Source organism: Podarcis melisellensis, assembly GCF_964234715.1.
Source record: "Podarcis melisellensis genome assembly, chromosome: 4".
In the NCBI taxonomy this organism is placed as follows: Eukaryota; Metazoa; Chordata; class Lepidosauria; order Squamata; family Lacertidae; genus Podarcis; species Podarcis melisellensis.
This window is the reverse complement of record NC_138531.1, coordinates 27,675,207-27,688,019: the sequence shown is the minus strand read 5'-3', so window position 1 is coordinate 27,688,019 and position 12,813 is coordinate 27,675,207. Positions and strand designations below refer to the sequence as shown.

At 41.2% G+C, this 12,813-nt stretch overlaps 1 protein-coding gene across 8 annotated transcripts in view; it reads right to left on the bottom strand.

Annotated features, from left to right (window-relative positions):
* Positions 1 to 12,813, bottom strand: part of SEPTIN10 (septin 10) — a 51,804-nt gene that overhangs the window by 22,353 nt on the left and 16,638 nt on the right. For 4 of the 8 annotated variants that reach the window (XM_081907431.1, XM_081907433.1, XM_081907422.1 and 1 more), the window contains exons 6-10: positions 11,399 to 11,560; positions 10,831 to 10,927; positions 10,565 to 10,733; positions 5,017 to 5,149; positions 3,324 to 3,514 (exon numbers count right to left, since the gene is read on the bottom strand). In XM_081907431.1, the coding sequence (XP_081763557.1) occupies positions 3,324 to 3,514; positions 5,017 to 5,149; positions 10,565 to 10,733; positions 10,831 to 10,927; positions 11,399 to 11,560 (752 nt within the window). Of the gene's footprint in view, positions 1 to 531; positions 1,839 to 3,323; positions 3,515 to 5,016; positions 5,150 to 9,794; positions 9,886 to 10,564; positions 10,734 to 10,830; positions 10,928 to 11,398; positions 11,561 to 12,813 lie in introns of those variants that run through there. The other 4 variants (XM_081907421.1, XM_081907430.1, XM_081907426.1 and 1 more) reach the window with 4 other exon arrangements.

The window sequence follows — 12,813 nt, the reverse complement described above, 5'->3', positions numbered from 1 at the left end:
GAAAGGATCCTCCATTCCCTCGTTGTGATGGATTCAGAGTAATTCAGACTCAGAATAACAGAATATTTTTAACCATCTCCTATAATATCTTCTCCCATTCTTTCACACTCAATTCCCCACCCAGCACAGCCAGTTTCTTTCACCCCTCCCCTCATTGGTTCTGTTGCCTTCATGTCTTCTTCTTAGAAATTGCATTTATGTTGACTGATAAAATAGTTCAACAACATGAGATTTGAAATCTAGGCTATGTGCACATTAGCACCTTCAAACATGAGGTAGACCCCCCCCCATGCCTCAAGTAACTTTTAACATTACCGTACACATCTGAGAAGGGGCAGGTATGTATCCATTCAATGCACATTACCTTATTTTGTTTTTCCCAACCAACCTCCTATACAATGAGATGTCATCTGCATGTGTGCAATGGCTGTCTCAAACGTAAACACCTCTGCTTAAGTTTTCAAATTAGACGGAAGATGGCTTGAGGACCATACAGCAGTATTTCTCAAGAAAATAAGGGGTTCGTGTAGCTTATGGATAACATTGTGTGTTTATTTCCCAAGTTATGCATTTATATATACATGTTTTTTAAGTCCTGCAGAAATCTACGAGGATTGCAGATACAGCTGCTTTTGCTTATTAGTAAAAAGGAACCATACAAAGGTTAAAAACCTATCGGCTGCCATAAGTTGTACAATAACTTTAAAATTAAGTTAAGATTACATTTAGAGTACAATATTCTACACGGTTACTCAGTACTTCCTTAGCCTCGAGTTAGGCTGCAATTGTAAACACAAATGATGAGGAACCTGTGGCCCTCCAGATGTTGCTGGACTACACTGTCAATTATCCCTGGCCACTTGGCCATGCTATCTGAGGGCGACAGGAGTTGGAGTCCAACAATACCTGGAAGTCACAGGTCCCCCATCCCTCCTCTATGCACTTACTTGGAGTCAGCCGCCCCGTTGTCCATGCTGAACACAAGAGAACCTGCTTCCGGTTGATCAAGCACAGGACTGCAGAGTTCAAAGAAGCATTTTGCAGCCAGCTCTGCAAATTGAGTTAGCAAAGTGCTAAACTGAAGGAAGACCTCTCTCCAAGGCACTTGATCTATCATCTTACAAACTCAGTTTGTCAGGGTTCTCATGAACCAAACCTGGTTTTATTTGTTTTGGGAAATTTCTAGTTTCCACTCGATTGGCGGCACGTAATGTAAGCTGAAGAACAGCAAAGCCTGCTCAAGTGGAAGGTATGTCTATAAACCAAGCTGGTTCTCAAAATATATTTGGGAATGAAGCTTAATGCTTCCACGGATACTTCATGAATAATTCAAAAGCTTATCATGATCACAGACCTAGAAAGGACATTTGTAAGTCCGTTTTGAGGAAAGGAAGTGGTTATTTAAACAGGTTTACATACTTTATTCAGCTGAATAAATGCATTCAATTGTGTATAGCTAAAATAGGATAAAAGACACCAGTTCTTTAAAACATATGCAATATATATTCACTTCTGTACTACAGTGCTCATAACTCAAATGAAAACTGTTTTATGGCACAGTAATCTTTGGTGTGTGCAACTTGGCCACGGGTATATAGTTTAAGTGCATATCAATGGCGGCTTAAAAGAAACATCCTTTTAAATATATTAATGCAACAGCAACCCTACAGTACATTATGCAAAACTGATTATACATTTTAATATACTTTTCCATTGATTAAGCAGTGATCAGTTTTCAAGTTCGCTTGCATTAAAAAAGGGGGAGGGTGATCGACGTTTCATCATAGGGAACTGTGAAGAATTTCTCCTTGTATCTTCAGTTTCACATAAAGCCAGAGCTGAAACAGAAAGAGGCGTATCAGATGTGCCTTTATCCACAGAGAGCAAAGTCTATTTACAGTATTAAAGCTTCCATCTTCAATGTGTTCATTTACTTTGATAAGTCCCGACTAGACAAAACTTGAACTGACTTAAATGTAGAGAAATATCACATGGTATAGCCTTCAATTTCCCTTTTGTTTTCTACAACTCTGTTAGCTGTTATGTTGAAAGTGTGAAATATAAATCATGTAAAACAGGCATAGGCAAACTCGGCCCTCCAGATGTTTTGGGGCTACAATTCCCATCATCTCTGACCACTGGTCCTGTTAGCTAGGGATGATGGGAGTTGTAGTCCCAAAAACATCTAGAGGGCCGAGTTTGCCTATGCCTGATATGAAATAAGTCTGGTGAATCTGACATTCTTGAAAAATTCTTGCTATGTTAGTATCAAAACTATGTTGCTCAGCTGACAGTACTCTTCTGCCAGCAGAATGGAGAACAAAAGCCATTTTAAGCAAATCTTCCTCCCCCTAGCAGCCCCACTCATACGCCAAATCTTCCCCAGAGAGTAGGTAGACCTCCAGAGAAGATTTGGGAGGTACGCTAGGGCAGTGGTGGAGGGCAGAAAGAAGGGAAGTCCCACTGCACAAGCTGAGTTCCATTGCAGAAGTGGGCAGACATCGTTGAATGACTCCCTACTTTCACTACTGAGAAGATAGGAAATGTTCTCATTGAACGATTTCATAATTTAAAAGTGCACATTTCTATTGTGAAAACCATTAATAAAATTTTGCTTTACATGCAGTGATTCCTTGCAGCAGTTGAGATTTTGGGCAGAACAATGGCTAATATTCAGCATTAGGAATACTCAGAGCAGATCCACAGAAATCACTGGGCTAAAAATAAGTTGCCTGTTGATTTCAATGAGTCTACTCAGAGCATGTTGGATACCACCCAGTGAGTGCAACAGCTGCCAATACACAATACAGATTTAGATTGTTGACTGTTCCATAACAGCTTCTGCCACAACCAACAAACTACAAAAGCTGTTGGGAACTTCAATAGCTTTCTCTGGAATGAAAAATCCAAGTATTAAGCACATTGTGAACATATGAATCTGTTTTCAATGACTCGCAAAACTAACATACCCTAACCATACAACATTTGCAAACTACTTCCAAGCTCTAGTCACGGTGTTCTTTCCCTTTCTAATTTCTCTCTCTCTCTCTCGCTTCCTGTATATTCGCAACTTCCTGATCTCCGATATCAAAACACAGCAGCTTAAGCCGAAAATCTTGTTCCCTTTGGTGGGGAAAGGGACATAAAAAGAAGAGTTTTCATAAAAGTGCCTGATGATATCAATAAGAAAACCTCAAACAACTTGCAACAAAATTTACTTATTTTTCATACTTCATGGCTGAATAATTTATACTACTTAAAATATTCATCTGAATTGGACAGTTCTCCCTAAATCCTAAGATCCTCTGAAACTGATTACTTACTTTTTCCGATCCTTGTCTTTTTTTAAACCAACCGTGGGTGTGGGGGGCAGGGCCCTCCCTTGGAGAATGTCTGAAGCAGCCTTTCTCTTACTGAATGCACTCATTTCATCTTCCAGGAGCTTTCTTTTCTCCTCTACTTTCATCCTCTCTTCTTGATGAAGCCGTTTTAAATGTTCAAACTTCACTTGTAGCTGAAGTAGAGCAAAAAAAAATGTCATTTTGGCCACAAGGTGGCACTTAGCATTCCATCCTCAGTAATCACACAACAGAACAGAGAGACTGATTTTCTAAGAGTCAGAGTTTTGAGCTTCGTGTTCCTATTTTATTGACATTACACACACCTGCACTTACAGTAGAATCCTAACCCTTTCTGAATTTAGTATGGCTTACTCCAAGGTGAGTAGGGTTAGGAATGCAACCTAGAGCCGTCTACAAGACCAATGCCTTAGATTTAAATCCTTTTTAACGACAAATGCGGAAAAGAGTATATTAAGTAAACTTTTCAAAAGGAGCACCAGCCTTTAGGATTATTCCATATTCGGTTTTCCTTTTCTTGGTAAATGGAGAACAGGTCAAAATCTCAGAAGAAGAAGTAGAAGGAGAAGGAGGAGGAGGAGGAGGAGTTTATGGGGTATTTTTAATAAAATTCGCCAAAATCTAAACTTCAGACATGGGTTGCCATACGTCCAGATCTTCCCACACATTTCAGCGATTTCCACCCAGACACAGTTTCCTGGCTATTTCCGGGAAATTATGGATGTATGGCAATCCTAGATTTCTACCTCAATCAGTCCCATCTCTCAATATACATATGGTACTGAGAGAAATTATGGCTTTGGGTGAACAGTGTATTCCCAGCTTAAAGGGACTGACCGCTCTTAATCCTGTTAAAGTCAACTTTGAGGCCACTGAGCCATTATAAATTGCTGTATCGTTGAACCCTCTTTAAAGTCAACAGGGAGTTGCCATCTTAGATATATATAAAATGCTTAATTTAGTGGCTTCTCCTGTTCCAATCAGCTGGGAAGCAAAACATGACCATCCACAGATATGCTAGTGGTTTCTGCATAATCAGAGGACTTACTCTATTTGTACATAAGAATTATCATATTTGTAAACCAAAGAAACCTTTGGGGGGGGGCAGGGAGTCAACCAAGCCTCAGCCAGAGCTCAGAACCTAACCAAAGACCCTCGTTTTCTCCAGCTGTTTCCCAATTCTGCCTCTACAGGGGCAAAAGTGCATAACTCTTCCAAGAAACCTTTTGCTGAAGTTCCCAATTGGCTCCCTCTGCATGCAGAAGGAAGAGGAGGAAGAACTCTGTGACCCAAGGTGACGCGTTGGAAAAGAAAGCGAGTGGAGGCATCATGTGCCAACATGCACAGCACAATATTTTCTTCCCAAGTCCTACTGGTCCTGATCTAGTTCCAGCCATGATCAGGATGCAGAGAAGGCCCTTCCATAAACGGGACAGAGCACATAAAGCCAAAGCTTTTCTTTTTTTGCTGCCAAAGAGACAAACCATAGTTCAGTGGAAAGAGCAAAGCTCCAGCTCGTGCATGCGATTCTCTTCAGTGCATTATTTTGCTGGAAGCTAGCCAACCTATTCTGCTTCTTTCTTAAACACAGTATTTTATCTGTTCACACTACCACTGCAACCAGATCAAATTCAGAACAGTAGGCAGGCATTCTTACTTCTCGCTCAGCTTCTTTCAGCAGTGCTTCTTTCTCCTTGACCCTCTGGACGAACATCTGCCTCATCTCCTCTTCTTTCTGCTGCAGTTCACCAAGGAATTCATGCCGCTTGGCTTCGTACGTCTCCTGTAGACTGAGGGTCATAAAATGTAAGCAGTCTTTGTCACTTGTGAAAGGCAACAGCATGTAATTTTTACTGTATTCCAGTGTTTCCCAACCTTGTGCCTCCAGATGTTTTTGGCCTACAACTCCCATCATCCCTAGCTAGCAAGACCAGTGGTCAGGGATGATGGGAATTGTAGTTCAAAAACAGCTGGAGGCACAAGGTTGGGAAACACTGCTGTATTCCACCAATTTTATGCATTCTTCCCCCCCATTTATCTCTTTACTATACTGTAGAAGAAGAAGAGTTTGGATTTGATATCCCGCTTTATCACTCCCCTTCAGGAGTCTCAAAGCAGCTAACATTCTCCTTTCCCTTCCTCACCCACAACAAACTCTTGTGAGGTGAGTGGGGCTGAGAGACTTCAGAGAAGTGTGACTAGCCCAAGGTCACCCAGCAGCTGCATGTGGAGGAGCGGAGACGCGAACCCGGTTCACCAGATTACGAGTCTACCGTTCTTAACCACACCACCACACTGGCTCTCTGTAATCCTTTCAAGTAACATATGCAAAGTCATTAGATAATTTGATCTTAATCTTAATAGCAAGAATACAGACCAGTTCTTCACCAAGCAACGTTGCAGTTCTGAGCTCAATTAGAGGAAAAGGCAGCACAGGTTATTCAAGTTGTAACAAGGGTGGTAAACAGCCCTTCAGATTTGGCTTCAACAAAAAGATTCCAGAGCCTTTGAAAAGCTTCATCTGAGATGTTCTCTGACCCATAACAGTTGTAGCAAGGTAAGGCTCCCTTGTGACAATGACCTGCATTTCAGGAACTATGCAAGGTCAGTCTGCCTTGTGCAAAATGAACAGAACAGACACTCACATTACCATAAATATAATGTGCACAGACTTAAAAGCATAGGTTGTGGGGGTTGAGAAAGTTTTTCCGCTTTCAGCTAATATCCTCTGTTCTTACAGTAGTTAGATTCAATCTCACTACTTAAAAGACGTTACCATTTTAGAACTTTCGCCACAACAAATTCAAGTCCATAAGGGGCTAAAAGGCCCACATGACCTAACAATTAAAATAAAAATTTTAAAGCATGAAGGATAAAAGCAAACAAATTATTCTACAAAGAGGACAGGTTGTGGACAGGTGTCACCAACTAGCCTTCCAATAGCTGGAAATAAATACACAGCTGCTCACATCAAGGAAATCCTAATGCTATAATCCATGCAAAATTATGCAAATAGATTCCATTTCCAGAACTGCTTTATTTTTGCAGAAATAAATGCTTATTTATGTCAAGGTGTTGTAGAATTTTCCTCTTATTGTGAGGTGTGAAGTCATTTCGTGTTGGGTTTTGAGTTCTTAAATTGTTCCTTTTTTGCTTTAAAGGCTCTTGTGCACAGGAGGGTAAAAAGTTTACAGGGATGTTTTACTTATGAGGATTAAGCAGCCCTGTTAAGCAGCTCATCCTAAGAACCTGGCGACTGAGCCAGGCTGTGGGAGTTGTTGCAGAGGTGTCAGTCTGCCTAGTTCTGCAAGTCTCCATAGGCTGGGTGAGCAGTTTGCCTGCCCCCCACCCTCTCCTCCAATCAGCGTGATCAGCAGAGCTGCGAATGCAGAGGTGACCCCACTGCTCTGTTAAGTTGTGTCACTCCCCAGCCAGGGTTTGGATTGCAGCTGAACACTCCTCTCCCAACTAGCTAAAAGATTGGTAGGAGTGTGAAAATACTGCAGATAAGTCAAGCGAGAAGACAGGGTAGCTATTCATCAGGCTGTGGCACCAGAAACTAGAAGAGGTGGATTTGAATAACTAATAATAAAATTAATAATAATTTTTATTTATACCCGGCCTCCCCAGCCATGGCTGGGCTCAGGGCGGCTAACAAGCAATAATAAAAACAAGTTGAATGAATACAACTTAAAAACAAAATTAAAATACAACATTAAAATATTGAAACATTAAAATACTAAAATGTAGCCTCATCGCAGGAGAAGAAAGGAAAAGAAAAAAGAAAGAGGGGGAGGGAATCAAATTGACTCCAAGCCAAAGGCCAGGCAGAACAACTCTGTCTTACAGGCCCTGCGGAAAGAAACCAGATCCCGCAGGTCCCTGGTCTCATGAGGCAGAGCGTTCCGCCAGTGTTGAAAAGGCCCTGGCTCTGGCTGAAGCTAATTAAACTTCCTTAGGACCCAGGACCACTAGGGTGTTGCTATTTATGGACCTTAAGGTCCTCCGTGGGACATACCAGGAGAGGCGGTCCCGTAGGTATGAGGGTCCTAGGCCATGAGGGGCTTTAAAGGTCAAAACCAGCACCTTAAATCTGAACCTGTACTCCACCAGGAGCCAGTGCAGCTGGAAAAGCACTGGGTGAATATGCTCCCATGGCAGAGACCCCGTGAGGAGCCTCGCTGCTGCATTCTGCACCCACTGGAGTTTCTGGCACAGCTTCAAGGGCAGCCCCGCGTAGAGCGAATTACAGTAGTCAAGCCTGGAGACGACCGTTGCATGGATCACTGTGGCTGGGTCGGGGCAGGAAAGGTAAGGGACCAACTGCTTGATGCGGCGAAGGAGAAAATGGAGAAAGGGACTGAAACACTGAAAAAGCTCGAACACTGCAAAAGCGTTACAAGAGTGGAAAGGAGCAAAAACAGGAAAAGGTCTCAGAAGCTAAACTGAGGGATGCAAACTATTGCAGTCCAGAATAGATGGGCTTGGCTGCATGTGTTCATCTCTGTTTATGTTATTTTTAAACTCTAACACACGTACCCCGCAATAAATAGTTTTCTCAAAAACTAACTTCTTGCCTTACTAAATTCTTAAATAACAACATAAATTGTTTCGGGGGAAACTGGTCTGAGACAATAACCCCATGTCTATGTGTCATACTACTATAACAGGTTGAGCCAACTGGCATAAAGAATAAATACAACATACCAGTCATACTGAGCCGTATCAATGTTGTAGGGCAGGTGGTGAGAAATTCAGGGGGGCTGCAGTTCAGAGGTTCACCCAATGTCTCCATTTGCGCCATCCTTCAGTCCTTATTTTGAGGCAAAAGAATGTGGGACATTGCCTACAACGCACTGTGAGCAGTGGGGGAAATGTCTGAAGTCTGGTGTCTTACCACAGTATTTATTGTGGCCAAAATGCATGTCAGCTCTAAAAATGTATCAGGATGCGACATGCAGCGATATTATGAATAGAATGCAGGGCAATAAATGAATCGTGGCGAAGTGGGCGAAGCCCCCTGCATGAGTGGCTGTGGGATTTCATTCTTAAGCCTTGACCCTAAACTCGGAGGTAAGCCTGTATGATAGAAAGGGAACTTAATTCGGGGGGAGGGGGATAGTTAGGATAGAAGTGCTAAGTAGTAAGTTCACAAGGGCACTGAGCCTCTGAATGGTTTTTCAAAAACAAAGTCAGCCTAATTGTACATATAGAATACACACAGAATGTCATTTTCTCATTGTTTGCCTGGCTTTCTAATTCTTCTCTTCTTCACATGCCAGGTCTGGAATCTCTTCTCTCTATCTCTCTCTTTTTGAAACTTCCTCTTAGAATGCTGGAAGTGTCCTTCCTTCCTTGCACAAGGACAGCTTGATATTCTCGCAGCTGTTCTCGCTACAAAGTCACTTTCCAGTAAAAGAGACTACTCTGAATCAGAACAAAACTTGCTGATCTTACGGCTGAAAGCCGAGTCCAATATCACTCTAATAAATACAATGAAAACAGCCAGAGGTCTTCCAGATATCCCACTCCTGGCATCTATTAAGGAGCAAAGGTGCCTTTGAATTTAGAATTTTGTAAAAAGAAAAGAGGAACCCAGTTATTGAGATGCCACTGGTTTTTATTTTCACCAGGAGCAAGGGACCCCGGCCCTCCAGATGCTGTTAGACACCTGACTCCCATCAGCCCAGCCAACATGGCTAATGGTCAGTGATGCTGGTAGTACAGTGCAGCTAAACATCTGGAGGGCCACAGGTTCCACATTCCTGCTTTACACCCTGACTAGTTCAGCACTGCCACCTTGAATGTGATTCACTCCAAAGTCTTAAGAACTGCTGAAGACTGTACAAACTGCCTGGGAATTTGGGATCCCTCCCTAGAGATTATGTCTGAAGAGAAGTATGGAATACCATATTGTCAGCAATGGTCTGAGTCTTGGCAATCCTGCCATAGTCTGATCCTTAAATAGATAAGCTGATGCTTATCTATTTTTTTGTTCCCCACTGAATTGCACAAAATCAATTGGCATTTCCAGTCAGTGCAATACTGTAACATATGGAAAGGGCCTATCTTGGCTTATCACAGAAACCCAGTCAGTACCTGCAGAGTAAACATCAAGGACTTAGCTACACAGCTGCAAATAAAGCATTTTAAGTGTGTTGTAAAGTGCAATATACAAATGTGACACTAGATGGTGGTGGTGAGCTATGGCAAATTCAGTGTATTTTTCAGAACGTTTTTTTTAAAAGCATTTTTGTGTATGTGTGTGCAGATTCCACCCAAGACACTTCTGGTGCCAGTGAATTCCAATCCACTCAGTTATTGCTTAAACTTTTTCAGCGCAGGCATCAACAGCACAACTTTAGGTGTTTAGGTGTTAGTAACAGGAGAGGAAGGACAGTAGGAATGAAACACAAAGAAGAAAGTTTATAGAGAAAGTTTTTACTTACATTAGTCGGAAAGACAAAAGGAAAGGAAAAGAAGATAGTGCACATGAAGGAAGAACTGGCACTGGCAAAAAGGAATTCTGAAAGAAATTAGAAAAGGTCTTAGGTTTACCTTCCTGCCTGAGAATACAATTACCTTGGACCACTTCAAGCTTATACTCTCTCCACACAGTTATTTTCAATTTCTTTGTTCTCAGAAAAGAAAAGGACCACTTCAGTAGAGGATAATGCAAGGACTCGCCATTCTTCAAGCCACTCTCAACTAAAAAAGCACCATTTCCGCTTCTGTCAGCATCATGCTCAGTTCAGAAGCAGTAGTGCCAATATTGCTGCAGGACCACGGAAGGCAACCATGTGCCCACTGATACAATCTCCAGCATCAGTGCTGCGCTCCTGAGCCAGCTGGATGACTGTCGTAATCTGAACAGAGCACCATTCAGCACAGCAACAGAGTTCCTTGGGCTATAATCCACAGCTGCCAGCCAGATATCCCCTGCTGATTTGCTTTGCAATTTTAGCACTAATGCAACTCTTGCTGCCACCACGGTATATTTCATACCGCCTAATTACCACTGAACTAGGGACAGCCCCAACAGCATTCAGAATGATGACTAGCTAAGTGCTTTAAGTAAAAGAGTAAGAGATGTATTTAGTTTTTTGCAATATTTTTCCTGCTGCTACAAGTAAGGGGCCATACAAGAGAGGAGGGTAAATAAACGTTTTAATTGTTGAAAACATGGGGAAGGCTCACTCACTTACCTGACGGGCTTGTTTTCTTGATCGGTGTCTCGGAAGCCCATCTCTTCCAATTTGCACCGCCGGTACAGTTCGTAGTGGCGCATATGAGTCTGCTCTCTCAAGTCTTCCATATTTGTACAAATCAGCATTTCCCGAAGTTTCACAAAATCACAATGGTTCTCATTTTCCACTAATGAAACGAAATAAGATATTACTTGCATACCTTTCACATTTACTATGCAATGTTTCTAAAACAGAACTTGCACAAGTACTTCCTGTTTCAGTACCTTGCACTATGCCCCAAGGATACTGGCGAGCTTTTACTATTTTGTTTCCAATTTTGACCTCTTCTGTACTCCCCACTACGGCAAAGGGCAGATGTCCCTGTGAAACAGAGTAAATAAAGGTGCATTGCTGTCGGCTCAATAAATATATTAACAAGTACAATATAAACAATAACATACACCCTAATTACATGAAAGATAACTGCACCGTTTAAGAACCTGGAAGTGCCTCTGTGAAATATAGAAATAGTTCAGCATTTAAGAAGCAGTTAAATACCATTGGGGGAAATGGTTAAATTCCATTGGGTATTTACCAATGGGTATTTACCAATGGTTAAATACCATTGGGGGAAAACAGGGGGATTTTTTAACATTCCTGCCCTAGTTTCAAAATGTCAGTCTTTACAACCAGTATAGTGCCATGTCCCACTCAAAAGAATTTTCCTCAGGGTCTATTTTGTTATCACTATCCCTTGTCTGAGTGAGATGCATCCACTATAGCTATCATGGCAAACAATTGTCAGTACAGATTTGTTTGAATATGTTGTTGTGGGGTCAGTGAAGTACTTACATTCATGCTGGCATTGATTTTGGCAATGCTCTCATCATCTGTTGGAAACTGGTAGATCTGGACTCCATTACTGACCAGCTCACTCATGATTTTGATCTTAAATTTCTGCAGTTCAGATTTAGAAATTGTATCTGCTTTGGCTATAAGTGGAATAATGTTCACCTATTTAAAGAAGTAAGAAGTATGTGGTTGTGGTATACGTTCTTGTCAAATTCCTGCATGTAATTTCTTAGACACAAATGATCATAATCACTGAATAGGCTCTTACAACAAGATACTCGGTTACTGACTCAACCAAGTAGCCTCTTCAGTACTACAAGCTGCTTCAGAGAAAACTCAAGCAAAGAACCACATTAACTAAAACCATACATTCAACATTGTTAAAAAAGACATGAAAATTATACTAAAACTTTACCTGTTAATAATGAGCTATCCAAATGGATAAACATAAAAAAAGACAGCAATTCAGTAATTTTTTAAAACTTTTTTTTTTTTACTAAGGAATCTGTTTACTTTTCAGAGGGAAAGGTGAAATCTTGGTTATATTATGCTTTATGTTTAATGAACTACCTAACAAAACAGTTAATGATCTTCACAAAGGGTCCTCTGCTAGCAATTTGCACTTCAGTAAAAATGCTCTGCAACTTTTAAATAAATTCCTTATCTCTGGAAGTGTTTCAGAGCCTCCTGATTTATAAGTCAAAATTATCTTGGGCTTCTAAATAAATGCTGGCAATCATAGCCAATTTCAAATGCTTGATATAGGATGAATCCTAGCTTTCCTGTCTGCCTGCCATCCGGTTAAAGTTATAGGAAAGACTATTTATATTGCTGCTTGTATAATGTTTCTTTTGTGCTTGATCCACATTTCTAGATGCTTTCCTCTGACTCAGCTACAAGCTAAAAAAGAAATCAGATCTACGTCTTTCACACCTTTAAAAAAAACAAAAAACCTGAATTCCTAGCTAATTAGGTGAGTCACTGGTGAAACCTCGATTAAAACTTTTCCAGCTACCCTCACTGAGAAATATAAGCGGAAGAGTTAAGAAAATGAGAGAAAGGGTTGGGCAAAATTGTGGGACCTGGGTAGAGTTGATGGTCTGGTGAAGGGGACAGAGTCAGATTGAAAGCGACTTCTTTTGTGTCCCTCTCCGGTTCCTTGTTCAACTAAGACCACACCTACACTTCCTCAGGTTGCTACCAAGGGCATTCTCCTGGCAATTTAGGCTAATGATAAAGCATTTGAGGCATGTACCTTCCTTGAGTTCCACAATTCATGATGATACATTGCCGTTTTAGAACAGCCATTGCTTTAAATAGAACTGGCTGAACCTGCGATTTAATTACTTAAACATGTACAGAAGACTCTGCTCTTTGATTTTAAATTAATTTTACACTCCCTCTGAGGAGTACTT